The sequence below is a fragment of the Numida meleagris genome, chromosome 4 (genome assembly GCF_002078875.1).
Source record: "Numida meleagris isolate 19003 breed g44 Domestic line chromosome 4, NumMel1.0, whole genome shotgun sequence".
Classification (NCBI taxonomy): domain Eukaryota; kingdom Metazoa; phylum Chordata; class Aves; order Galliformes; family Numididae; genus Numida; species Numida meleagris.
In genome coordinates, this window is record NC_034412.1 from 19,485,781 (window position 1) to 19,512,650 (window position 26,870).

General features: G+C 51.8%; 1 protein-coding gene across 7 annotated transcripts; it reads right to left on the reverse strand.

Moving 5' to 3' along the window:
- KY (kyphoscoliosis peptidase) lies at positions 209 to 22,764 on the reverse strand. 7 transcript variants are annotated; one of them, XM_021394350.1, is made up of 14 exons: positions 22,385 to 22,764; positions 18,282 to 18,331; positions 17,066 to 17,119; positions 12,214 to 12,276; positions 11,464 to 11,526; positions 9,791 to 9,865; positions 9,624 to 9,665; positions 9,257 to 9,307; positions 8,432 to 8,514; positions 8,056 to 8,164; positions 6,621 to 6,738; positions 3,408 to 3,596; positions 2,659 to 2,849; positions 209 to 1,843 (listed from the first exon to the last, which is right to left on the reverse strand). In XM_021394350.1, exons 1-14 carry the CDS (start codon positions 22,423 to 22,425, stop codon positions 939 to 941), a joined length of 2,034 nt encoding a protein of 677 aa, XP_021250025.1. In that variant the 5' UTR covers positions 22,426 to 22,764; the 3' UTR covers positions 209 to 938. The 7 variants fall into 7 exon arrangements, with proteins under 7 accessions (XP_021250025.1, XP_021250023.1, XP_021250020.1 ...); XM_021394348.1 differs by having other exon boundaries at positions 17,066 to 17,122; positions 22,385 to 22,763; XM_021394345.1 differs by having other exon boundaries at positions 13,939 to 17,119; positions 22,385 to 22,427.

Consider the following 26,870-nt stretch of genomic DNA (forward strand, 5'->3'; position numbering starts at 1 on the left):
CAGGTCACACTAACATCAGAGGTGTATGAAAATGTTGATCTTATGGGGTGTATTGGTGGTGAGCTCCAATATCAGACTGCTGTGTGCACTGTGGTTCTCCAGGAGGAGGGTATGGGATGCGCTGTACGTGGCAATACCGTTGCTTGGCCCTACACAGCCCTGTGAGCTCAGCAGTCCCAGTTCTGCATGGACAAGTCAGAGGAAGGAGCAATTTTTGAGATCTTTATTCTCTGTTTTGCTATACTTTTGATTGTGCAAACACCTCTATACTTGAGATACGATTACAGTGCTAATAGTACAGAAGAAAAAAGTGCTTACAATTCAAATGCTCTAATATAAAAAGGTAAAAATTATTTTGTTTACTGAATTTAAGATTCAGTGTAAGAAGTCATTTCGCAGTATTGCTGAAATGTGTAAGACAATGAAGTGCACAAGAAAACGTCAGTATCTTCTTCCCAACACTTCTCTCTCCTGGGATGTCTAAAGTTGTACAGAAACCTGGTTTAAATAGCCTGAAATTCCCCGTGCCCTATAGTGCTGCTCAAAACCAGAGGGTGCTTTCTTCATCCTGCCCCGTGATGAGGTGGGTTCTACTCTAGGTAGTCGCAGTAAGACTTCTCTTGTGGTCTGTAGTTTGGAAAGCAGCCATCGCTGCCAAAGGCCCACGGCCACATGGCCATTGGTTTCTCCAAAGCGTTGCCTGGACAGTGCTGCTGAAACATGGCTGGGGGGTTGATTTAGTTCCTTGCACTGCTGCTCCCTTTGTCACAGGATTTTTTGCCTCTGAACTTCTCTGAGCCCTTGGTCTTGCAGGAGGATGCAAGCATTGCTCTGCATTGGAACAACCTTGCTTGAGAGAGCAAACAATCTCCTAAAGCGGTATTTAGTTTTCGGACGCGTTGGGTGGTGCAGGAGAGCCGGGGAACGAGGAGGAGTCATTACTGCGTCTCAACGTTGTACTTCAGGACGTGTGAGTAGTAGCTGTGGTTGGCGTTCTCGTGCACCATGACAAACAGCTCCGTGCACCCAGCGGTGTTGCAGGTCCCCTCCCAGAAGCCGTCTCTGCTGAGGGTCAGCGTGTAGGTGTCCCCCGCCTGCACCAGCACCTTCGATATCCCCTGCATTTTGAGCTTGAACTGCACGTTGCGGTTGGCTGGCAGCAGCCTGGAGAGCGGCTCCAGCAGTTCATAGCCCTCGGCCCAGTTGCTGTACCTCAGCGGGAAGGCAGGCCACTTCACCTCGGTGTTCAGGCAGGTGATGAGGTAGTTGAAGACGAAGCTGTAACTGCCGGGGTCTGACTTCTTCTTGGTGAAGAACTTCAGAACAAAGGTCCCCGCGTGGGGCAGGTGGACCTTAAACTCAACTTGGTTGCCGCGGTGGATTTGCATGATGTGCTGCCTGCTCATCTCCTCGCTCAGGCTGCTGCCGTTGGTGTGCAGTGAGGCCAGGATGCTGATGTCCTTCCCCAGGGTGAAGGTGAGGGTGCAGCGCCCGTCGTTGGTGTGAATGATGGGGTCAGGGTGCGAGGGCCGCAGGAAGCCCTGTCGCTCCGTGAACCAGCTCGGCCCCACGGGCTGGTGTAGGTCCTTTGGGAACCGCCTGCTCTTGTCCACGGACTTGCACTCCACGATGTACTCCAGCACGCAGGTGTAGACATCTTCTGTGGATTTGGAGGATCTGGCGAAGATCTGCAGCTCCTGGCGTCCCGTCTTCTGGGGGTAGAGCTCCAGCATCATCCCCTGCTTTCTCAAGGTCAACAAGCCATGTTTGTCTGTTCCCTCCAGCTTAAAGGTGAATAATGTGGAAGGGTGGCACTCCACTGATATGGTGGCCATTCCATTTTCTATGAAATACATAAGAAAAGAAACCACATTGGAGTTTCAGTGCATTTTTTGTATGTACACCCTGCTCTGGAAAATGAACCTGTCCCAGCCGATTGCCACTGCCCTAATGGTAAATGACAGAGCTGCAGCTGACAGCTCATAGCTTGTCAGCTGCCTGCAGAAATCAGTGCCCTTCAGAAAGAACAAGGTACGAGTGGCCTTGGCTTGCAAACTTGCATTGATCCTGTAGAACATAAACTGAAATGGAGCTGTGCTCCTGTAGAATATAAACTGAAAGCATCCCTGTGGAATATGAAAGCCTGTGTGCAGTGCAAATGCCTGCAGCCTGTGTGCTCGAGAAGGGCTTATTTTGATGGGCTCAGGCTGATTTCAGCCCAGCAGCTGCCCCAGGGATCTTCAGAGAAAGGCACACAGACATGAGATTCCTCCACTGCCCTACGAGCCTGTTCACAATGTGCTGGAGGACAACATGAAGTCCTGCAGTGGTGTTGCCCTTCAGTTTTAACTCTGTGTTCTTTGCATTCATGGAGAACAGCTATCTAGCTCAATTCCTGCAGCCCTTTAAGGAGTTGGGGAGGGTGATCCCAAATTTGGGCCCCGTAGGGCAGCAGTGTTCCCTGCATGTCAGAGCTGCTGGGTACACTCAGAGTGCTGAGTACGACATAAAGAAGCGTGTGGCTACGTGTTGTTCTGTAAATCAAACTTTTGGAATGCCGCAAAAGGCTTTAATCTCATTGTCAGGTTATATTTGCTAATAGATGAACAGCAGTGCTTCTAATCTTGCGCTGTGGGTACTGACGTGGCAGGGGGTTACCTGTCTGGATGAGGGCTGTCTGTGGGTGTGCAGCCAGCAGCCCCAGCTTGTAGAAGTCGCTGTTGTGCTGCACGTTGCTCTCGAACTGCTTCAGTGTCAGCGTTGGTTTGAGGAGCTGCCAGTTGCTGTTATCTGGGAAGTGATTGTTCACGAACAGAGCTGGGTGAGTCAGAAAGTAAAACTCATTGTATCTGGAAGGAGGAGGAAGAGATTAAAGGAAAATGAGTAATTATAAGCCGTTATTTCTTCTGCTGCACAGCAGCGGTGGTTTAGTGGGAGGAAGTCGGAGCATTTTGGGCTGCTGAGGGCTGTGGGTTCAAAACTCTCCAAGGAGAGAGGGAACCAGAGCCTCCCATCTCCAAGGCAAACTGCTGGAAAATGGCATCTCCAAGGCAAAATGCTTCTGCATAAAACCAGGGCGTTTGGCTGTCCCTGTGGTTCCTGAGGAAGGGGGGAGGCCCTTCTTGGCGCTAGAAAGTGAGGTACTCACTGGGGCAGCCGGAAGCCAGGAATCCAGCACCTCATCGCATTGCTTAAATGGAAGATGTGAACAGCAAAGCACCTCCAGAAGCTGCTGTGCTGCTGCCTGCTCAGGAATGCGCTCCATCCCCTGCGTGGGCAGCCCAAGTGCCTTCCTCAGGGCTTCAGCTCTTGCAATGCAACTTGAAATTTGTCACCGGTGTCACTTACCACGCCCATTTGCTCCCTTTTGTGGTAGGCCTGTGTGCTAAGGTGGAATATTTCCTTACCTGAAGGTGAACTTGGTTGAGGCATCATCAACAATGCCGCTTCCCCAGGTGCTGTCGAGGAGGTGCCACCGCCCATCGAGGTAGACGGCGTTCCAGGCATGGTCGGAGTTCCCCTGGAAGGTCTGCCCCACCTTGTACCCATAGCCCTTGGAGTACCCCGACAGCTTCATGCACTGGATCCCCGCGACTCTGAAAGGGAACAAGAATTGAGCTTTTCTTGCAGCACTTCAGTTGGCACTGGGGAATGTCCCACAGGAGGAAGGGGCCCTTCTCTTCCCATTTTGGCAAGTTGCCCCTCTGCCTGGTGCACCAACAGTGCACCGCGGCTGGAGGAGGAGGAGAAAAATGAAGAGTGCCGAGCTGCTCTCTGTCTTGTTCTGCAGTGGAATCGCTTTGATGCTCTCCACAACCAGCCTACGTAATTATAAATTAAAAGTGCGTTTGCTCGTGCTTGTCCTCTCTCTGGAGCAGGAGGCCCAGTGCTTGGCAGCAGCTGCGGCTTCAGACCTCGCAGGGCTGTGGGGTCCGATTGCGTTTCCTTATGGAGTGGCCTTCTGCTTGCCCAAGCTACAAATGAATACACATTTCCTTTGTTTTTTCTATATGTAAATAATGAATACCTGTGGAAGTGTAAGTAGGATTTAAATAAGCAATGCGTTAATGAGCTCTCTGCTTTGACTCTAGTGTTAGCATTGCATTTCAGTGTTAATCTCAACTTGCTGCACTTAGAGAATTGTCTTTTGCGTAGGACGGTATTGACATTTTTCTTCTTCATTGAGAAGCGCGTTCGCTGGAACAGCTACCTTCAGTGACAAACTGTGCGTGCTACAAGAACGAGGCTGCCTGCATAATGCAGGCTGAATTCAGGGAGAGGAACAGTGATATTTATGGGGAAGATAATTAGCAGGATTGTAAAGAAGCCAGGTCTGATAACTGTGGTACTGGCTGGTGACTGGCAGTTCGGCGGCGCTCTCGGGGGTGCACCTTTTTTTGTGGAGGTGATGCTGCTTCAAGGGGAATGGCCTCACCAGTTTCATAGCATCACAAAATGGCTGGGGCTGGAAGGGACCCTACAGCCCCCCAGTCCCAATCCCGGCCATGGGCTGGGTTTCCTCACCAGCTCAGGCTCCCCAAAGCCCCATCCAGCCTGACTGAGAACTGGGAGCTCGGGCTGGGTGGATAGAAGAGAGAGGTGTATGGAGAGGAGGAGCACAGCAGCTCTGTCCCTGCTCCAGGAGGGACAGGACAGGAGCAGTCAGGTCAGCGTGGCACCGCTGGTCCCACGAGGCATTAGGAATGAGCATGGAAAGTTAGGAGGAATGCCATAGACAAACCTGGTGCTGCAGTGGGCTGTGAAGCCTTTGCCAGCTCTCAGCCACTTGTGAGCTCAAAGCTGATGGCAGTAAACCCAGAGCTGCTCCACTGACGGGATTAGTGAGAGCTTGGATGTACACGGTTTAACCGAGACAGAGCTGGTCTGGGAGCTCTGGGGGTGGTTTGATCCCAGGGGTTCCAACAGGGCCCAGCAGGAGCTGAGCAGCAATGTGCTGCTAACGGACTGAGGATCAGCACCAAATGCTCCTGGGCTGTACAGACCTCTTGTTAGCTGGGGTGTGCAGGTGGAACGCTGCAGGAGGAATCCTGCTCTGTGCTCTCCCTGTGCTCACACTTAAGCACCAGCAAAGACCCTGCAGGGGTTGTGCTTGGGTGTGCTCAAAGTTCCCAAGAGGGAGCATCCCACTGATGGTCTCTGATACTGGACAGGCCAAAAGCAGGCTACAGCATCCTGTGGGAGCTGGCTGGCCTTGGTGAGAATAGCGTGGGATCGCATCTCTGCTCATGTGTAAAACTTCACCCAGATAAATTCACCACACGGGGAAGATGGAGAATCTGTTGCTTAACTTGGCAACGTGATGGTAGAAAATGACCAAAATGCAAGGAGCTGGAACTGGAAGAAATGAGCTGAGAAGCAGCTGCCAACATCTGCTTGGTGCACCAGGGCGGTGAGTTGTTTTTCTGCTTCAGAAAGAGTAGGAAACAATCCGGATCTTGCTACAGGCATCACTTGAGTTCAGTGGCAGCTTCTTCCCTTTGATTTCAGGTTGACTTTGATGATTTCATCTGAAAAAAGAAGAAAGTCTGGCTCCTCCAGACTTGGAGGGTTCACCCACGAGAAGAGAGAATGAGGGGATGTCTTATAGGAAGGAGACGGCTTTGGTTGTGGTTTCTCAGGGAGGGAGCTGAGTATTTAGCTCATTGACAAACGTGATAGACTGGGTGATGGGGAGCAGTCCTGCCTCCCAGAATTACCAACCAGCCTGGAATGGAGGGGTGCGGGGTGCACCAGCATAGCCTTTAAATAGGAAGAGAGCTCCTTGGAAAGATTGTTTTTAATGAACTTAAGCATATCCTTCTTAATGAACAGATGATAATTCCCCCACTTCTAACTGCTAATAACTGGTTCATAAGGTGTGGTTATAAATTCATACTTTGTCATCCTATTTCTTTGTTGTACTCTTCAGAAAGCAAGATCAGATGTCACGGGATATTGGTTGGAAGCATCTACCACGTTAGCATCATTAGCATCTGACATGGTATTATCTGTTTTAGAATCTGTCCTTTTCACTGTAGATCTTGTTAATCCAATGGTGAAAACCCTCCTAAATTTTTTGGGACGGTGTGGTAAGCCAGTGGTCCTGTCTGTATGCTTGCTGATGACTGATGGTCAATGGGTGGCAGCTGGGACCAGCATGGTGCTGGTGTGGAGCTTGGGCAGTGGGGATCCAGGTTTTGGCAGGAGGGCTGGGGAAGCTCCTGCTGGGCTTCGCCTCCCTCCACCCTGGCAGTGTGCTGCAGGCAGCTCCTTCCTTCGGGTTTGAGTTCTGCCATGCTTTTAACCTTCACATGCAGATACTTGAAGGAAAAACCCAGGCTCTGCTAACCGAATTATCTCCGTGTTTTCATCTGCCATTATGTTAATGCGATGCGAAGCTCAGCAGATGGCACAAAGCAAATTATGCTGGGGAGGGAGCGGGGAGGGAGCCAAATTGACCTTTTCAGGACTTGCTGCTTTTCCACAGCATGGTTTGAAAGCTGAAGTTCTGTGTCCTGCTTAAAGTCACATCAGTCAATGCAAAGGCAGACAGAATAGGCACAGAGATGACAACAGATGTTAACCCTCCCTGGCATTGAATGTTCCTGAGCTTAATTTACCTGCACATTTGCTGGAAGAGCCCAGCGTATCCCTCGCAGACACTCTTCCTTGACCGCAGCACATCCGTGGGTTCACACAGCCGCAGGCTTTTGTTATGGAAGCCCACTACGTCGTACTCTGTGGGAAGGAACACAGCCAAAGTTCATCCCAAGGCCCCAGGCAGCAGGGGTGCTGGGCAGCAGGGGCAGCGCTGGCACTGCTTCTGTCTCTGTGAGCACAGCCAGAGTGAGACCAGCTGCGGTGGTCACGGTGTGTGAGCAGTGGGGATGTTGGAGGGGTATGGGCAAGCAATTTATATTAAAAATACTTGGGAAGTGTCTTGCTGGGAAATACTTGCCACGATTTGTTGCAAGTGAATTGTGTAGGCAGGACATTAATACCTGGAAGTGCAGGAAACCTAAGTTCGTTGAAAGAAAAAGAAAAGCAGCACAGCAGGGCTCCTTCTAACAGAGCCAGAGAAAGTTGTCTGGGAAGGCGAGCTCAAGATGGACAGTATTGGTCACATCCATAATCTCTTTCCTAAAATATGAATGCACTTCTCACAGAATCATGTCATTCCTAAGAGTTTTTTTTTATAGCCTCTGCAAAATGCAAGCAATCTGCAAATCCAGTTGGCCACCACCACTTGGCTGGATGGGGGAGGTTTCCCTTCTGCCTCCTCCCTTCTCTTTGCATCTTGATTACTCCTGAAACTCCAGTGTTGCTTGTTGCGGGGTTTGGGAGGAAGAAGCAGGGGAGACTGCATGATGGCAGTTCCCGTGGGGTCAGAAGGGTGTTGATATTGGCAGAAATGCCAACCAAACTGGTTTTATGAAAGCTGGCCTCTCTGAGTTACTGCTCTGGTGTGTCCATAAGATGAACACAATTAGGAAGCTGCTGGAAACTGGATTCAGGGCAGTGGTGAGGATGAAACTTCTGGTGGGGCAGAAGGGCTCTGGATGTGACAACCGGCCTCTGGTACCTGGTAGCCTATCTTTGTGCTCCAGCTGGCTTGCTGGTGGGACTGGTGTGGTTGCACCCTTCAGTAAATTGGGTAGGGGTGACAGAGCCATCAGATGGAAAGAAATCATTTACACATAAACCTTGTGGGGCCTGGAAGTGCTAGAACAGGGAGTGTGGAAGCAGAGATGGTGGAATAACCTCTGGATGCGTTTCTGGGTAAATCACAGAATATCCCAAGGTGGAAGGGACCCATAAGGATTATTGAGTCCAACCCCTGGCTCTGTGCAGCACCACCCAAAAATCAGACCATGTGTCTGAGAGTGCTGTCCAGATCCTTCCTAAACTCCAATAGCTCGGCGCAGTGACCACTTCCTCCCACCCACCACCTGCCCTTGTGTGAAATCACCCACAAAATACAGAGTAAATTACAATGGCTGCGTAATGGGAGTAGCAGCAGCAGTATTATCTTCTCAGTGGAAGATCCCAGCTTACCTATGTGGTGGCATATCCACATCCATATGGCACGGACTTTCTCCAGGTCTGTGCGGGCTTGTTTAAGCAGGGTTTGGACAAGCTCCTCTACACTGCCCTTGGTGTTCACCTGTTGGAAGAGGAAGCGCTGTGAGACTGGCATGAAAAACCACTGCAGTGGATCCCCTGCCTTCTCCATCCTGGTTCTGCTAAAGCTGCTGAAAGCCACCTGCCAACACACACTGCTGTGGCTCAAGCTTCATTAAAAATAGAAATACAAAGCTCTAATTCCGTGTTTTGAGCAAGATGTATTTTTGGTCACAGGTTCCCTCCCAGAGTGGGGTGTCTGCTGCTGATGTGTGCAGGGAACAGGGATGGAGGCACAAGTGAGACTTACTTTTAATGCATAGGCATCCAGCTTCTCAAATTTCTGCAGATCCACTGCCAGGGATTTCAAAGAGGATTTGTCCCATGGATACACTGGGAAGAAACAAGCGGTCATTGTCTGGGGAAGGGAGGGCTGCTCCTGCCCAAGGGGACATCGGCAGTGGTTGCCCAGGGACAGTGAGTGTGAGGCCACCCATGCAGGCAGAGCTTCATTTATCTCAGCTTTCCGCTGAGACCACATGAGAGAGAAAGCAGATTTACGTGTTTAAAGGTTCCTGCTACATACTGCTCCGAAAATTACTTTTTGCCTTTTGGGAACTGGATATTTTCTTAAAATTGGTCATCAGTTTTCATCTTTGTCAGGTTATAACTGCAAAGGCTCAGTGCAGATGTGGGGTCTGGAATAGCTCAGCGAGTTAGCTGGGCAGCTGGGATGTGAGCACAGAGCCTGGCTGCAGCATCGGCATTGGGGCACAGAGCTGTGAGAACATCTCCAGTGTGTGATGGTCCCAAAGCCATTGTGGATATATAGAGGATTGGGAAGGTGGATGTGCTTGTGGTAGTGCAAGTCAGATCACTGCTTCAGGAGCTTTTAGGAATGATGGGATTCCTATCTGGCACTGGCACAGGTTGCCCGGAGAGGTGGTGGATGTCCCATCCTTGGAGACGGCCACGGTCAGGCTGGATGGGGGCTCTGAGCACCTGATGGAGCTGTAGGCCTCCCTGTTCATTGCAGGGGAGCTGGACTAGGTGACCTTTTAAGGTCCTTTCCAACTCAAACAATTCTATGGTTCTATCTGGGGCCAGCATGGAATGAGGTACAGCAGATAATTACCGTGAAAGTCTTTTGCGCTTGGTGGCCGTGGGGCTTCGGTTCTTTCAAAAGCTGGAAAATTAGACAAGAAATTGTGAGGTGAGCAGTTCTTGGGAACAGAAAAAAGAACAAAGAGAAATAGATGAATTTTGAGTCCCCAGGCTGTCCCTTGGCTCTGTGCTCCTTGGCACACAGGGCTGGGGACATCAGACGCTGGCCAAGCCACTGGTGGCCTGGAGGATCTGTGGGTGGCATGGTCAGCACCTGGCCCAGGGGCTGTGGCATCTCCAGAGCTTTGAGGTGACAGCTCTAGTGACGGGAGGAGGGAGCCAGCTCCCTCCGGGGCCAACCCCCCATCACGGGGCTGTGCGGCAGCAGGCAGCCTCACCTTTGTTGTCCTGGCCTCTCAGGCTGGGCACTCTCCGGGGACCTGCAATGACACCAGCACAATTTGTGAAGCCACTGTGAGGTTGTGGCAGTCAGCACCCGGCACAGTGATACCTGCAGAGGAAGGCATGTCCCCTCTGCCATGGTGCTTCCTGGCCAGGAATGTACCTTTCCCAAAGGAGAGCTTCTTGAAGAACTGTGGGGAGGTGCCCTTGGGATGGATCTCCACCGTCACCTGGGTTCCTGAAAGAAACAGCAACAAACACACTGGGAAAGGGAGCCCTAGTCTGAAAGCAAACGGGAAGGTGAGTGGCATCAAGCCAAGGGGTCAGTGTGCCAAGCCCAGGTCATATTTGCCCAAATCTAGAATCATGGGTTCATCTGGGTTGGGAAGGACCTCCAAGGTCATCAAGTCCAACGGAAATGGTTCAGCTTTAGCAAAACAGGCCGCACCTCTGGCCCTTTGAAGGGACCGGAGCACTCCACTTTCCTGGCAGAACAAATAAACCACACCGTGAGAAACCCCAGGGTCACCCCTAATGTAGCTCTCAAAAAAATTTAAATCTTCCCAGTTCTCATAAAAAAGAAGAAAAAAAGGCAGCCTGTTATAGTGTAACAGGCGATAAAGCAGTAGTCCTCAGTGACGATCATGTGGCAGCTTGAAGAAGAGGTTTATTGCCCTATTAAGCAGTCCTTGATGGAGATACGGTAAACAGAGAATCAATGTCTTTCATCGATTTTTCTCGGAATAACGCATAAAAAGGCTCAAAGCTATGGAAATGACTTAGCTTGGGATATGAGAGCCTTTGGCAAAGGCCACTGCCTGTAAGGGGCAGCAGTGGCTGGGAGCACTGTGCTCTGCAAGCCGGGATGCTCCCAGCAGCAGTTAATTTGAAGGTGAAATGCAGTTACTTCTCAGAGGCATGCCTTTGTTTACACAGTATGATTTCCTTAAGACTTTTGTATTTGCAGGGGTGCTTTTTTATTTCTCAGGATTATTTTTATCTTTGGATTTTGTGGGGGCTTTCCTTGACAACAACTTTCACTTTCTCATTTTTTCCCCAGTTAAATTAGATTATGAATTTTTTTTCAAGAAACAAATTTAGCATTGTGGAATGCCTCCTTCCAGTAAGTTTGGCATTTAAAAAATGATAAAAATTAATCCCTTGGCCCAATGAGTTCTTTGGGATGCAGCCAGCCCTGATCTGCTGTGGGATGGCTCCTTGCCCTACAGAAACACCTGCCCTACAGAAGGACCTCAGCGGCCAGATGTCCTCAGCTAAACCTCTGCCAGCATTCTCCCAGTCCTCACCCCCTTCCAGCTGATATCTCAGCCATTGGTTAGAATCATAAAATCATGAAGGTTGGAAAAGACCACTAAGATCATCTAATCCAACTGCTGACCCATTCCTACCACGCTCACTAACCATGTCCCATGTAACACCCATGCTACATCCTGAAAGTCAGGGAGTGGTGGCAATGCTGACTCACCCTGAGAGGATGCAGGGCACTACTGGCTCTGTTGCCAGTGTCCCTATGTGCCACCCAACTTTGTGTCTGTGATGCTTGACTGTTGGGGACTTGTCTGCTTGCCATAGCTACTGTGGGGACAGCTTGAGTTAACAGTCCTCAGAAGACCAAAGGAAGCATTCAGAGGTATTGCTGTTCTCCAGTGCTCGGGAGTGGAAGGACCCAAGGACTATCTGAGTTCCTGTGGGATCACTTTAGGGCATTTTTACTTGTTTGGGGTGTCCCAGCATTGTTTTGTTACAAAACAGCTTGAGCAGGAGCTCCCTGAAGCTCTGCGCTGGATAACCCATATCTCTTGGGTGTCCACTTACCTTCATTAGTGTAAGAAGTAACAGTTTGCTTCTGCTTGTGGGGCTCCTTGGGAGCTTGCTGGCCTGTTTGTGGGAAGAGGAGAGCAGAGAGCCCAGTGTCAGCTCTACAGAGCAGTAAGGATGTGGATGAGGGCTTGCATGTGGTGCGGGGTGGGACTTGGAATGGGGTGAGATGATGGTGCAGGGTGAAGTGATGGCACGGAGTGGTGTGAACAGGGCATGGGCTGGGGCATGGGAGCTTGCACACCCTCACAGGTGGCAGATGCCCAGATGTGCATTTACCACATTGGGCGCAGCCAAATTTTGTCGGGGTGTCCCAGACCTGTGCACTTGGGGGTGTACATGAAGTGTGAGGCACTTGGAAAAGCTGAGGGCCCTGCAGGTCTGCCCTGTACTACGTGGGGGAGAAGGGGGCCCACTGAGATGGTAATGTGGCTGATTAAGGGGGAATTCATTAATTCCTGGGGGAGCAGGGGATCAAGAGCACTGCCTGCTCTTCCAACACCTCTATGTCAGTGGTGTCACCAATGCACGTCCTGGCTGAGGGGCTAGGAGAGCACAGATGGGTCTCCCCAGTGACCAAAGGTTCTTGTGCTCAGCAAAGCCCTTGGAGTGCTAGAAGGGGACGGGTTGGTCCCAGTACGTTGCTGCCAGAGGGGCAGAGCTGGGCACCAAACGCTGGTGGGTGGACATTGCCTGCTGGTTTTGGTAGCGGGGTTTCCCCACACGCAGAGTGAGAAGACAACGTACCACTGAGGTCTCTCTTCGGTAGTGGCTGTGGTCTGTGGTTTCCATTTCCATCATCCTGCAGACCTGTACAACATAAATATGAGGTTGGCAGGCAGCGCTGGCACGGTGGGGTGTCAGCTGGGCATTATTTCCCAAATAAATGTGCTCCCTTTCCTCCAGCAGGGAGGGTCCCTTGCGTTTGCAGAACACGGCTTCAGCCTTTTGGAAGACCCCCTGAAGGCTGGGAGCCAGGGAGATGGCACCGGAGCTATAAATGGCTCTGGGCAACCACCTGTGGGGACAAAGCCTGCACACCCTTTGCACCCAGCAGCTTTGTCTCGTGCTCGCAGGGCAGGGCGAAGTGCATGTCTGGTCCTCACGGTGCCTGCACGTCACCTGTGGCCAACAGTGGCACACACCCATGTCCAGTAGCGTGCAGCCTGCAGGAGAAAACAGCCCTCCTGCAAAACGTTTAGGTTTTTTTGCAACACGTCCCTTTAAACAGAGGAAAGGGAAAAGCCCAAGCCCTGCTCCAAAGCTCCTGGTCCCCGGTGAGCAGCCGGCGCGGCACCTGCAGCCCTCCCCTCCCCGGGACGAGGCTTTACCTGCGCCGTCCGTCAGTCCGTCCCTCTGCCCTTTCCGCTCGGGGCGGACGATGAGCAGCAGGTTGATCGCCACGGCACTGGCACCGTCCTTCAGGTCCACGGTCCCCATCGCGGCAGTGCCACCGCTGAGCTGCCGCCGCGCCGAGCTGCCCCGCTCGGTCACCATCCGTGCTCTGCCAACGCCGAGCGCGGCCAGGAGGCAGCGAGCGTCCTGCCCGGGGGAAGGAGCCGCGCTTCGGCCGGGGGCTCTGGTTTCAGAGCGTGCCCTGGGCTCCCCCTCCCCTCGCTCTGCCCTTTCGGCGTTGAGCACTTGCCTGCACTCAAATCCCCCTCGCAGCTCTCTTGGCTTGGGGGGGATTCGCTTTCCCCAGCGGGCAGAAATCCTTAAAAGGCTTTCCCTTCTGATTCCGTCCCCAAGTGGAAACTTAAAGGATGCTTAGGGACAGAAATAATAATAACCTGCGCTGCGGAGAGAGCCGGGGGCTGCAGAGGAGCTGCAGCCCGGTGTGGCTGGGAAGAGCCGCTGGAAGCTGGGTGCACTGGCAGCTGCTTCGGGGTGGAAGGAATCACCCTCTCCACTGTGTCTGGTGCACAGAGCAGATCGAGCAGGGGAAACTGCCTGCTGCCAAACGGGCTGTCCCAAAAGAGCAAATCATCCTCCCACCACCCCCGCTGCAGAGGCGCTGAGCGGGAGTGGCATCGAGCAAAAAATCCTGCTTTTCCAGCGACTCCCCCAGCCCAAAAACAGGGCAGTGCTGCAGGGTTAGCGGCTCCTGCAGCCTGCAGAAGGGGCTGGCAGGGAAACGCTTTTCTAATTTTATCTCTGGCCTCTGTCCCACTGTGCGGCTGCTGGCCGGACCGCCTGGGCACCGCTGGGCTTGCCAGCAGCCTTGCCAAGCCACCTGGGGCTTGCCCGTCTCCACTCCCTGAGATTTATGGCTGCGGTGACTTTCTGGTCGCCGCTTCGCCACCTGCCTGCTGGCCTTTAGCGCTCACTCGCCTGGCTCTGGCCCTGGCTGCAGCACCCTTTCCTCTCTGCTGTCCCTCTCCCGTGGGCAGCTGCTGTCATTACAGCCCTTCGCCCTCCTGGGCTGTCTGTCCGCTTCATACTGCTGTCCATTTTGCACCAAGATCTACCCACCAGCATGACACGCTCTGCTGCTGCCTCCCATCCCAGTGCTTTCCTTGCTGCTCCCAAACTGCATGTGCTCTTCACATGGATCCTCTCCATCACCAGGAAAGTGGTGGTCTAGCATCAACAGGGACAAATCCAGGCAGAAGCCACAGATGAAAGAAGACAGCACTTGTGTGACCTGAGTTATGCCATGGCCATGAGCCAGAGTGCTGCAAGCCCCCCAGAGGAACATAACCGCGAAAGCTGGGAGCAGAGCTGGTGCGTTTTGTCCATGGTTGTGCTGATGTTTTCTTTCTTTTAACAGTGACTTGGATATTCCAGCCATCAGCATTGCTCTGCCATCACTATGACCTGGCTACAGCGTATGTCCAGAGAAATGAAAGCATTTGTAGGAAGTTGTGCTTTCCTAGAAATGATGATCATCCAGGAGAATGCAATTCTTCTTGCAGGACACTTTTGCATTTTTTCTTTGCTCCTCATTTTTTTTCCCAAACAAAGAATACTCTGAGGGTGGAGCAATGAGATTTCTGGTTGTGGTTTTATCACGAAGTGAAGGTTTTGCTTGTGGTGGGTGCTGCTCATGGAATCATCCAGGCTGGAGAAGAGCTTCAGGGTCACCAAGTCCCACCATACCTTGACCCGTACCATACCCAACAATTTGTCATGTGCTCATGTCCCTACTATCAGCCCCATCAGCACCAAGCCCTGGCCTTGGCACTAGGGCATTCAGGAGGTTGTTAAAGCCCTGCAATTTTTCACACATGGGAAATCTGTCATTGGCCAGAGGTAAGGTCATGGCTAGCAACAGCTGTCTGTGTGCCAGGATATTTTTGAAGCTAAAAATTTACATTTTGAGGAGGGGAAGGAGAAAGGTTTTTATCGTTGTGTTGATTTTAAAATAAAGGCAGATCTTTGAATTTGCTGCGGGATGCAAAATGCTCACCTAAGTCCCAGGGAGATGAATTAATGGCCAGAGAACAAGAGAAGCTATCAGAGTGGCATGATTACATGTATTTACCACGTAGCTGTCATTTCTCCAGGGGTGATCTGGGGGAAGGAGAGTCCATACAAATGTAGAGCAAGAATTAGGTTATTTGAGTCCCGTTGGGTGGAGAAGAAGATTGCAGGCTGCCTGGCTGAGGAGCACGCGTTAACTCTTCCGTGGGCATTTTGCATTCAGTGCTGATCCAGGGGCTGTGCAGGAGGGGCAGGAGGGGGTTCCTGGCCTTGGTGGACTTCCCAGCTACAGGAGATCCCCATCGCTGGTCTTGTAGGGCTTGAACTTGGAGATGTGGGAGCAGAGCCGGGCCAGCTGCTCCATGTGCATCGCTGCTGGGTTTGGACAAGTTCTGTTTTCTTCCCTGTGCCCTTTCTCTCAACTCTCCTAGCACCAGCTCCATGTTGTCCACCTGCCACAGGGGCGGTGTTATCGCAGCCCTATCCACAATGATGCCCCGGGTCCATCTCCCAACCCAGAATAGCTCCTCTAGAGCTCGTTATTGCGTGCGTGTGTATACATATTTGGTGTTTGTTTTTTTGCCTTGTGCATTGCTTTGTATTTGCAGACGTTGAATCTCAGCTGCCATTTTCTCTCAATTGCAGGCTAACTTTGAAGTGCCACACAGAGCATTACAATGGCATTCTGATGAGTTTTAACCTCCTCTTTTGGTTTATCCTTTCCCTCTCCATCCAGCAGAGCTGTGAGACACCGCGCTTATTCTCCTTCAGGCAGCCTCCAACCTGCAGATTGCTCAAATGCTCCGTTTGTTTTGCAGCTTCTGCTGTGTCAGCAGCTGGGCTTTATGATTTAAGATGGCAGTAGAACTTTCCACTGAACTGTAAACTCCCGTGCTTGGTTTCCCATTATCTACGCAGCCAGGAGATGAGCTGGTGGCTGGGACAGCCCTGCCATGAGGGGTTGGGTTGGATTTAGGGTGCAGCAGGAGGCTGTGGTGAGGCCAGGCTATGACACAGGAACAGCGGGTACAGTGCTTTAGATCTGTGTCTTCCTGCATCCTCAAGTTTGCCAGTGCCCAACTGTATTGTCATGCCTGTCAGAACACGGGTCTGCTGATCCTCAGTACAGCTTGGCTTGCTTCTTATTGCTGGCCTTTCTAGATGGGGAGCATGATCCTAGCTGGGCAGAGTGCTGTTGTTAAGGCACTAATCCTTTCCTAACCTCCAAATAACTCAACCCCTGAAGGTATTCTGGGCACCGAGGCCTTGTGGTGGGCTCCATCCCCCAGACCTTGCAAGGAGGCCAGTGAGATCTTCCTCCCAGATCCCCTGCTGGAAGTTTGGGGATCGATTACCATGTCCCAGTAATCTGAATAATGCCCTGGACAATGTGCTTTGCTGTTAGCCACCTAGCATTGCATTGCCCTCAGACAGGTTAGTATACAGTGCAAAGTACACTGGAGGCAGGTGGTATGGATGTAGATGTCAAAAGTACGTGCAACTCATTACCAGCATTTGAGTAAAAGCGAACTTAATGAAACCTTCTGGAGTGACAATGAGCCTAGCTGGTCAAAGCCCCAAGCCTTCCTGGGACACTGTAACACTGGGACTGAGCACTGGGAACACTACCTGCCAGTGGCATGCTGCCTGCTTGTGGTCACTAGGAGCTGAAGCTGAAGCATCTAAATGGCCTCAGGTAGAAATCTGGTGCTTAGAAGGACCGGCGTGTACCTCAAGGCAACCCAATGCCAGCTGAAGGCAGGTAAAGTTAATTAGGGTGGGGCATACCTGGTTTTACTACATAAGGGCTGCTTGCACCCTTCTGCTCTCAGGGCTGCTCACCTTGGTCATAAGCAAAGCCCAGAACACAAAGCCATTTTTGTCAAACCTTCACACCTCACCAGGCCTTTCACTATGCCTTGGCAGAGCTGCTTGGCCTCATCCCTGGGCTGAAGCCACAAGGTATGCTGGTCCGTTGCCTGACCTGCAGCCCTGTAGGGCACTGGGAGGTGGTAGATGCCCTCCTCATTCCCATCACCCTTTCAAAAGGAGATGGGAATCTCTAATTTTCAGAGCTGTTCAAAGCAAGATCAGCAGTGCTGAAATGCATTCTCCTGCCCCAGGAGACCAAAAGTTCACAGGGGAGACTTTTCTGTTCAGGAGGAAATGAGCTCACCTATGGAGCTGGGCTGTTGTCCTTGTCCAGTTGCTGGTCTCACTTCCACTTGTGCTGCTGGTAATAGGAAGCATTATTAGGCTCTTTCCTGGAACAGCTGATCAAAAATCACATTATGCTTTTCTTTCTGCTTTCCTGGTTTTAGGTGCCTGAGCTTTGAATGCACGATGCTATGTGTCTGTATGCACAGTACCGGGAGGAGAAGATGGTTGTTTGGTTAAAGAAGTGACAAAAAAAGGGAAGGAATCACAGCCAGCACCAGCACATCAGAGCAAGCACAGGAGCCAGACTCAGAGAGTTAAAACAACCCAGAAAACTTGAAAGGATCCCTCAGGGCAGATCCTGAGCAGATGCAGGTAATGAAGTTTCACTTCTGTGCTTTCATTATCATTGTTCTTAGCTGGAGGTTTACAATTTGTCCCCCTCAGCTCTGCAGCACGTTATTTGTGTCATTGAGGTGGCTGCAAGGACAGTGCTCCTCGTATGTCTTTCCTGCTGGGAAATGGGGTGAGTGCTGCTCCAGGGGCTCCTGCTACACTGAGCCCACATGCCTCTGCCTTCTTGCCTGCTGCAGTGCCAGGTGCCCAAGGTGCTGATGCAGTGTTGTGCCCAGCTGAGCCCAGTGACCACCAGCCACTCTCCTGTCCCCATGCTCCTGCCCAACACACACCTTGTGTTTAAAGGTGAGAGTAGGCGTGCTGGGATTCAGTGTGCCCAAAGCTGGTGGAAGGAGTATTAGTCACTATATTGTAAAGATATTGGTTTTAGCTTTTTTGGAAATATTTTATTACATCATAAGATATCTACATCTTTTCAGAAAGGTAAAGAGGGGAGCAAATTCAGACAGAAACTGTGGCACTGTACTGGTGCACAAGTGGCAGTGCTTTGCAGTGCCGTGGCATTGGTTCCAATCAAAAATCCCTTTTCACAATTTGTGCTATTTATTGATACACTATTTCTGTAATTTTCCTGGTAATTACAGATCTTGGGAGGCAACATTGGTAATTCCTGTATCATCTCCCTGGTGCGACTACTTTTGGAGCTTATCCTCTCCCCTTCAGTGAGATCAGTGAAAGTTATTTGATTTTTCACTTGCATCCCAGAAAATGGCAGAGCAGAATAGGGAAGGCCATGCCCTCCATGCACCAGTTCAGTGCCTAGGGTTGCTTGCTTCCATGCCAGCACCACCCCAATGCCAGTCCCATAGCAACTTAACTGAGCTCGGTGGATTTGTCTTCACCTCTGTTGCAGCAGCAGCAGCACAGCCTGCAATGACAACACAGCCATCAGCTTGTGGCTTGGGAAGGCACCACTTGCTCTCCTGATCCACATCCCCCTCTGCTTTAGGGTTACTTGAGCAAAAGGAGACCTGACCCCCTGCCACTGCACTGCTGTGTAAATGGGGAGTGGTCTCTGTCCAAATATCTTCATCACCCTGAAAGTGTTGACTTTGATAAGAATGGCACAGTGAGGGTGGCTGCACCTGGGGGCTCTGTGTTGGGCACCCTGAGCTGGGAGCCCATCTGCCCCAGGACACCAAAGTGCCATGGATTCATGTGCTGGCATGCCAATGGCTCACCATGTCATGGGCTTGCTGGATAGCTTTGTGCTCCCTTCTGGAGACACAGCTAGCCTGTCCCTATTGATGGCCAAATGTCAGTGGATTCAAATCGCTCGCAGCACCCTGCAGCCAGCTCCGTGCTCTTTCCATCCGCACTGGCTCAGATGACAGGGCGTGCTAGCAAGCCCCCCCTGAGTATTATTATCATTATTTATTTGTGTGGTGGCAGTGCCTAGGAACATCCCCCATGCACCAGCAGCCTTCCATGTGGGACAGGTCATGCTAGGAGCTCCGCTGTATGCCGCAGCCACCCAGTGCTGCTGCAGCACAAGCAAATGGGGCAGTTTGCTGAAAGCAGCAGGTCTGCAATTTAGCATAACAGGAGGGAATTGTTTCCCTGGGTTTTGCTCTGCAAAACCGGCTGTCTCAATCAGCTGGCTCCCGTTACGGTGTTTTTCAACTGTACAGAGATGAGCCAAGGACACATGCATGTAATGTGATCTAGGAAGATTCCCCGAGTGCCAGGAAGTTGGGGCCACTTTCCCGGCCCCTGCACTGCCTGTCTCAGTATGGATGTGTGCTTGGATCTCCTCTGGAGCTGCGAGAGGAGCCTTTCAGACTTGCTCGTGCTTGTGGCTGTTTGTAGTAATGCCTCAGTAACCAGGCTGTGCTCTCCTTCCCAAGGCTCTTTGCAAGACCCCTGTCTTTGCAAAGCCTCATCCCTGCAGAGACCATAGGTTGTTGTCCTTCCTGGTGCCACCAGCTGCAGGAGGACCAGCAGGCATGGCCATGATGCCCATGGGCTGTACTTGGCCTGTTTGTCTCTAAACAGAGGAAGATGAGGCACAACAGCAGCAATGAGCACTACCTGGGGCCTGTGGAGCTGGGCACAACATGGTCCTCTGCCCTCAGCCCACTGCTGGTGCTCATGAGGGAGCACCGCTGTGTGTTGCAGATCCTAGAATGGCTTAGATGGGGGACATCAGGGCCTGGGTGTGCAGGATGGGCTGGGGGTTTGGTTGGGACCCCTCAGCGATGCCTTAACCCCTGCGCTGCCTTTGCAGTGCCACCTGGAGTCCCACCCGGCCTACAGGCACATGGGAGGCCCAGGTGGCATGGCCGCATCATTTGAGGTGCAGAGCCGGAGGCTGACAGCTTCCCTCAGCCAAGTGGCTGCAGCCATCTGCTCTGTGCCATGCCAGGCCAACGGCTGCTGCAAAGAGCGTGCGTGCCGCGGGGCGCTGGGGATCTGGCAGTAACAAGATCTGCAGGGCTTTGGAGAGGCGCTGACTCTGTCTTTTCAGCTCTGGCTTATGTATATTTATCTGTGCTTACAAATAGAGAGGGCTGCATGGGTTTCGCTGGGCTGGGATGGCTGAGTGGGGCGGGCGGCCTGGCTCCCCTTGGCCTTTGGGTGATGTGGAGCTCCAGTCCTGTGGAGCTGCAAGGCTCTGGGCTCTGTCCCTTCCTTCCTGCTCCTTGCCGCAGGGCAGACATGGCCCGGCAGAGTGGGGAAAGAGAGGCAGAAGGTTGAGCAGCGAGTGCCTTACTCAGAAACATGTCTTTTATCTGAAATGCACACCTTGGCGATGCAGAAAAGTCAGGAAAGGGCTTTCATTCAGTGCTATGCGTTAGCTGTCAAACACCTGACTCCACAGTTTGATTTCTGCCAGCCAAATTAATGCAGGCTGATGCAAGGTTTTCTCTTGAACCAGTTTTGAGTGGGTTTTTTTGTTTGTTTTGTTTTTTTTTCAGGACTATGTGTTATCAGGGGTGGAAACTTGGCAAAAAGACTGAATGAGGGCTGCTCAGATATGGGGTGCTGAGGACTCAGTGCAGCACGTGCCTGGGCTTGGGGACGTCTGCATTGGGAAATTTCTAATATCCTGTCTTTGAGCTTCAGTCCTTTCACTTCTTTTAACTTGTGAAATACATAAAGTTGTTCCCAGCTCTGCCATAAGAGCTTTTCTTTGTGATCCACACTTGGACAAACATCAGGGACCTGCTCAGTGCTGGTTGTGCTCAGCCTGAGCTCCCGGCGGACATTAATTCCAACTGAGACTCAAAGTATTTCATGAGCTGGCTTAAGCCCCAAGTTGATTGCAACACACCAACACTGAAAAAAAAAAAACCATCTGAAGATGAGCCAGGTTGCATTTGCAAAGCACCGTCCTAATGCTGGGTGTGTGGGGCAGGAGAGCTGGGCTGGAAACATCACAGTAAGATCTGGGCTACAGAGCCTGTCCTGAAACTGGGAAGCCAGGAGTCCCAGGAAGGATCAATGCCAAGCATCTTCTCAATGCCTGGGTCTGCTCTGCTAGGTGCCTGGGTCAGAGATGAGCCCGGGCTGTGAATGCGAAGAGTAAGCAGAGCTGGGAATCCTAGGATGGAGAGGGCTGCTGGTAGTGGGGTTTGGGACATTATGGACCATGGGGTGTAGTTGTTCTCTTCATCAGTTAATGAGCCACAGCTTGATTTTAGTTGAGAAATTGGTTCCTACTACTCTTAAACAGAGGTGAGTACAGATATGCGAGCCTTATGGTTTGGACGCTGAAAGTCAAAGAAAAGAAACCTGAACCTATTTGACTTAAAGGTCGTGAGACTTGGTGTCATGGTATTTGAAGGTCTCGTGATTTTTAAATGTTAATACTGTGAGCCCCAAGCCTGGAAATTCACTGCCAATAGTTATCAGCGGAGACTTGAAGACTCAAGTTACTTCTAACTCGCTTCTGCAGAGGTTTGATGGAAATGACCTGTAGGAAAGGTCTTCTACACAAGGTCTGTTATGGAGTATGAACCTGGAGAATTTCCCAATTCCTTCAGTGTCTGCTATCTGCTGCCTAGCCTCCAAAGTATTTGGTCTCCTGGCATTCTGATAGCTGAAGTCACATCTGCACTGGGGTCTGACTGTTGTCTATGGGGATCTTGACATACTTCCAAGGAGTGGCCGCCATGTCCTGAAGAGCAAAGGAGCTTATCCAGGCACCCAGTGCCGTACTGGGCTCAGTGCCATGTTTTTACCTAGCCCATGCCCTCCTGAACTTGCTCCTTCTCCCACACAGGTGCCTGCTCGCTGTCAGAGCAAAGCCTTGGTGATGTTACTGTGCTGGCCTGCCCGAAGAGGGCCACAGTGCATGGGGCTGTCACACTGCCCGCACTGCTTGCTCTCCAGCAGCAATCACCAAGGGCATCAGTTAGCCAGGAAGGTAGTTCTCAATAACTCAGTTACTTGGTAATGCATACAAATGACTCCATGCTGCCATACATTGCTCAGATGAGACGATGCTTTTCCTGCACTTGCATGTGGAGGAGCAGGCACCCTGTGGTGCCAACACACTAATTAATCCCTAAATCCATAGGGTTGCAGTGTCTGCTTTGCTGCCCTCTGATGCAGGTGGGTGGGCAGCTCCCCAGTGCCTATGTGGTGCCCACCCAGTGCCCACCTGTGCTGCCATAACCATCTGATGAATCCCCCTGCTTTTAAGGGTATGAAGCCACACAGAAATATGCTACCAGAACCATTATGTGGTGCTAGTATCACCAATTAATGTTTCAGGGAATAATGTTACTCTTCAGATGCTAAATGCTTTTCTCTCCTAAATGAACTTGTTGCTGACAACAAACCAAGACCACCATCCTGCCCAGAAGTTGCTGAATTGTCGTTCAGACAGCATGCGGAGTGGTGAACGGAAAAAGCTCCTCAAAGCAGGATTTTGGATGGTTTGTCCTGGCCCAGCACCTGTCCTGCTTGCCCTTACCTCCGTGTCCAGGTGATGCAGAAGCTCCTGATGTTATCCATGCAGCAGAGGTGTGGAAGAGACCTCCAGGTGAGACAGGTAGCTGCTCTGTTGTATGCTAACCAGGGCAACAGACAGCCAGAGGAGGAAGTGAGGTGCGGCGCACACTGACTCCGATCTTTGCACCATGAACTTGAGTCACGGTGAAAATGCCATTTGCTACAGCTCAAAGGGAAAATTCAGATCACCTGGCCAGGTGTGGCACCAATGCACACATGGGTTGAGATGGGTTTTCTGTTCCCGCAAGCACTGCTGACGTGTGTGGTGGGAAATACTAAGGTGTGCAGGATGGGAGGGATGGGGGACAGCAGTTCTTCAGGGTGGTGGCATCTACCATGTGCAGGGATGGGACAGCCATATACCTGGGCTGTGGCTGGCTTTAAATACACCTGGGTTGTCTGAGAGGTTGGCTCAAAACCAACCAGGATATTGTTAGTTATGTTTTCTTTAAATACCACAGGCTCTTGCCTGCAGAAGACATATAAGCTGGCCCTGTGCCAGCTCAGAGGCCTTGGAGTAAGCCTGGAGATTCGCCTGGCTGCCAGGCTCCCTCTGCCCTGGTTGGTCCCCAGAAATGAATTCATAGAATGGCTTAGGTTGGAAGGGACCTTATAGCACACCCAGTCCTACCCCTGCTGACGGGCTGGTTGCCCCCACCAGCTCAGGCTGCCCAGGGCCCCATCCAGCCTGGCCCTGAGCATCTCCAGGGATGGGGCACCCACACTCCTCTGGGCAGCATGCCAGGGCCTCACACCTCTCTGAGAATTCCATAATGTGGAAAACCTGGGATACACTGGGAAGGGTAGAGAAAGGAGGGAAGCAGGTCTTCCCCTTCCCAAGGAGAAGCTGAGCAGCTGGGAGGGAGAAGCTGTGTCTTCCCCACGTTTTCCCCATGTCTTCTGCATGTTCTCTCATGTTTTTCCCATGTCTTATTTATGTTTTACATCTTCTTCCATGTTTTCCCCATGCACTTGGATCCTGCCATCCCAGCGATGTTTTGTATGGATGCGGCCATGCTTAGATGCCTTCAGGAGCCCAAAGCTCTTCCATGGGCAAGTGGAATTTGAGCTCATGACTTTAAAAATGCAAACTGAGCAAAAAATACACTGTCCAAACATTAAGATGGAGCTGGCTTGTGTTAGGAGGACTTATCTATGCTGACCATAAATCGATCTGGGTTGGTTTAATTGCTCATTCTCAGTAAATAAAGCTGTAAGCGAATGTTTATCCTGTCATACAGAGGAGATCTGTATGGGCTGAGCAGGGGGAGAGCCAGCAGAGAAATCCATCTGAGAGCTCTTTCCTTCACCCCAACACTACTGCAAAGCACAGGATCCTAAACCAGAGCTGGACCAGGATGGTGGGGCTGTGAGAAACAGCCTATTTCCAGCAGATATCTGCCTGATCTGGACTCAGAAGTAGTAATGTTGATGATTTTGGGGGCGAAGGTGTGGATGAGCATAATGGTAGATTTTGCAACACAAATTAGAAGTGCATTCAAGGCGCTCGGCTGGGGTTTGGCCGTTTAGCTGTGCCAGCAGAAATATTTTTATTTTTCTTTGCTGAAAGGATGCGCTGTGTGTTCCAGCAAGAAGCTGCAGCATGTTCCTCTGGAAGTTGAGACGGGGAGCAGAATGCCTGGCCAGCTGACCGGGTGTTGATAGGGACTGGATGGAAATGGGGGTGGTGGGGCAGCAGAGCTCCCCCGGCATCATCCCCATGGGGATCATGAGCTGGGCTGCCCATGACCCTGCCACCTTTTCTTCCTAGAAAGTGCAGAAGCAGAAGCCCCAGGAGACAACCTCCGGCCAGCCTGGCTATAATTAACCCGCAGCTTCTAAAATTACAAGGTGGGAATTGCTGGGGCGGGGTCTCCTGCTGCTGCTCTCTTCTTGCTGCCCTGTTTAAGGGTTTGATGGCATTTGTCATCTCTCTGTTGGGAGCACAGGACTCAGAGCTGACTGTGTGTGCTGGAGGGCTGATCGCCTGTGTCGTACCTGGCATCATCAGGGATGCAAACAAGGTGCTGCTGCAAAAGTACACATGCCTTAAGGCAAACTGATCAGCAGTGCATGTGCTCACTACTGTATCGGTGTGTCCAAATGCAATACAGCCTGGAAAAATCTGTGGCTCAGAGCTCAGGGTGTCTGCCACCCTGTCCTTTGCAGCTTCTTCAGTTTATTTTAAAAATGAGCTCCTCCCCTGGGGTACCAGGTTCAGTTTGCCTTGGCCCTTCAAGTAAAGACTGAACTGGGGCAGGGGGACAACCAATGCTGGCATCCCACTGTGGGCATGTGGTTTGTGTCCCACCATAGCACAGGGTTAGTTTCTCACCATGGGCATGTAGTTGGCATCCCATCAAGTGCATAGGGTTGGTATCCCACCATGGCCATGTGGTTTGTGTCCCACCACGGGCACAGGGTTGTTGTGCCAACATGGGCATGGAGCTGGTGTTCCACCATGGGCACGTGGTTGGTATCCCACCATGAGCGTGTTGGCACTTACCATGTGATTACAGGGTGTGATTACAGCACAGGGAAAGGGCTGGGGCAGAAGTGTAGTGAAGGAGCCATAGCAAGTGCAGGCAGGTGCTGCCCACCTGAGAGGGCTGCTCCAGGAGGAAGTCCTAGAAGGGAAGTAGAGCTGCTGTCGTGCTTCTGCCCATACACTTGCACTGTGAGTTTCCCAAAAGGCAGTGAAAACGAGGACTCACGGTAACCACATGGTAAGCACCAATGTGCTCATGGTGGGACACCAGCCATGGAACCATATGCCCATGGTGGGACACAAACCACAAGCCTATAGTAGGATGCCAACCCTATGCCCACAGTGGGCCACCAGCCATGCAGCCATGTGCCCATGGTGGAACACCAACCATGTGACCATGCTGGGATGCCAGTCCTGTGCCAGTGGTGGGATACAAACCACATGCCCTTGCTGGGACACCAACCCTACCTGGCTGCCTCTGTCATGGCTCCTCCACGCTTCTGCCTTCTCCTGCCAGTGCTTCCCTCTCTGGGATGTTTCCACTCCCTGCCCTGACAGCAGCTTTTGCTGAGGGCTTCTGCAGGGTCTGGATGCACCCTCAGCCCTGCTGACTCCCACATAGGCAGCCCCCTGTTCCCCTGCCCGCGTGCTTGCTGGTGCCTCGCTCTTCCTGGAAAGCTCTGTATTTACCAGGAACCCTGAGATTTATGCAGGACGACGTCAGATATTACCTAATAAATTTGCCAAGAGATTTTTTTTTTAAATTTTACATTACCAGCTATTTCTAGCCTCTGTAAATGCAGTGATGATTTAACTGCAGAGGGTTTGCTGTGTCCTTCAGACGCGAGATGACAAATGCCACCGGAGGCGGAGTGCACCGCAGTACAGAACTGGGACTGTCCCATGCAGGGCTCAGCACTGCTGGTTGCTGACCTCCAGAGGCTGGCAGGGGAAAACCTCAGCATGAGCATCCCATGTCCCTGGGAACTGGGGAAACAAGCTGCTGGACGCTGTGTCACCCCCGTGTCCCCTTTCCTGGCCAAAGAAACAGGGCAACGGGTGCTGATTGTGCACCCACAGTGAAACAACCCCAGTGGGATGGTCATGCCTGTGCTCAGCAGCCTGTGCTCACTGCCAGAATTACCCCTGAAAGTTGGAGTTTTGGCTGAAAGATCAGAGCAGGCTCAGCTTTCCTCTTATCTGGAGCCAGATTTCCTATTGTTTGCTTTCTGTAACCAAACCTCAGCAGCTGTAAACGGAAGCAATTTGGTTTCCTCCTTGGCTTTTCAAAAAAATCAGAATGGAGGTAACTGTTTAAAGCTGTCTTTGCAAACTCTGGTTTTGATCAAAGAGCTGTGATTTTGGTCAAAGAGCTGCCGCAAGCATTTCCCCTTCCCATCTTTCCCCTCTTCCCTTCCTCCACTTAGGCAAAAAAAAATAACGTCCAGTGGCCCAGCTGGCATCAAAGAGCCCCTCATTGGGAGGGGGTGACACTCCCCATCTATTCGGGGTGCTGTCGGGGACTGCTGATGGAGGTGATGACCAGGATCCACCACAGCACAGCATGAAACACCCTGCAAGAGAGGGGCCCAAGGGAAAGTGGCCACTACAAAGCTGTGGGGTGGCTTCGGGGGATAGCTTCGGGCTGATAGTGCCCCGAAACCTCCGTCTATGGCACGGTCCCCCCCCCCAAAACACGAAGAGAAATGGCATCTTGTTTCAGGATAAAGAGATTTCCTTCGACGTGTGGTTGAAGTCCCCTTCTCCTGGCGCATCCCGGGGGGGGGGGGGAGGGCTCCCCACCGACAGCTCTCTGCAGCAGAGGGGCTTTGAGGCGCACTCTGTGCCCGCTGCCGCCCGCCCACGGTGCCGGGGTCGGCTCCCCCAGAGCCGGCCCCGCCAATTTACTCCGCGCCCCGGGCGCAGCTCCTTTCCCGCCCGCCCCGTCGGGTCTTCCCCT

Bases quoted from the DNA above. Each gene is read 5' to 3' on its own strand.
- KY (XM_021394345.1), bottom strand. From the start codon at position 14,263: ATGCTGATGGCTGGAATATCCAAGTCACTGTTAAAAGAAAGAAAACAT. The intron at 11,527-12,213 runs GTACGTTGTCTT...TCCCACAAACAG, and splicing joins ACCGAAGAGAGACCTCAGTG to GCCAGCAAGCTCCCAAGGAG. The intron at 3,597-6,620 runs GTAAATTAAGCT...GTTCCCTTTCAG, and splicing joins CTCTTCCAGCAAATGTGCAG to AGTCGCGGGGATCCAGTGCA.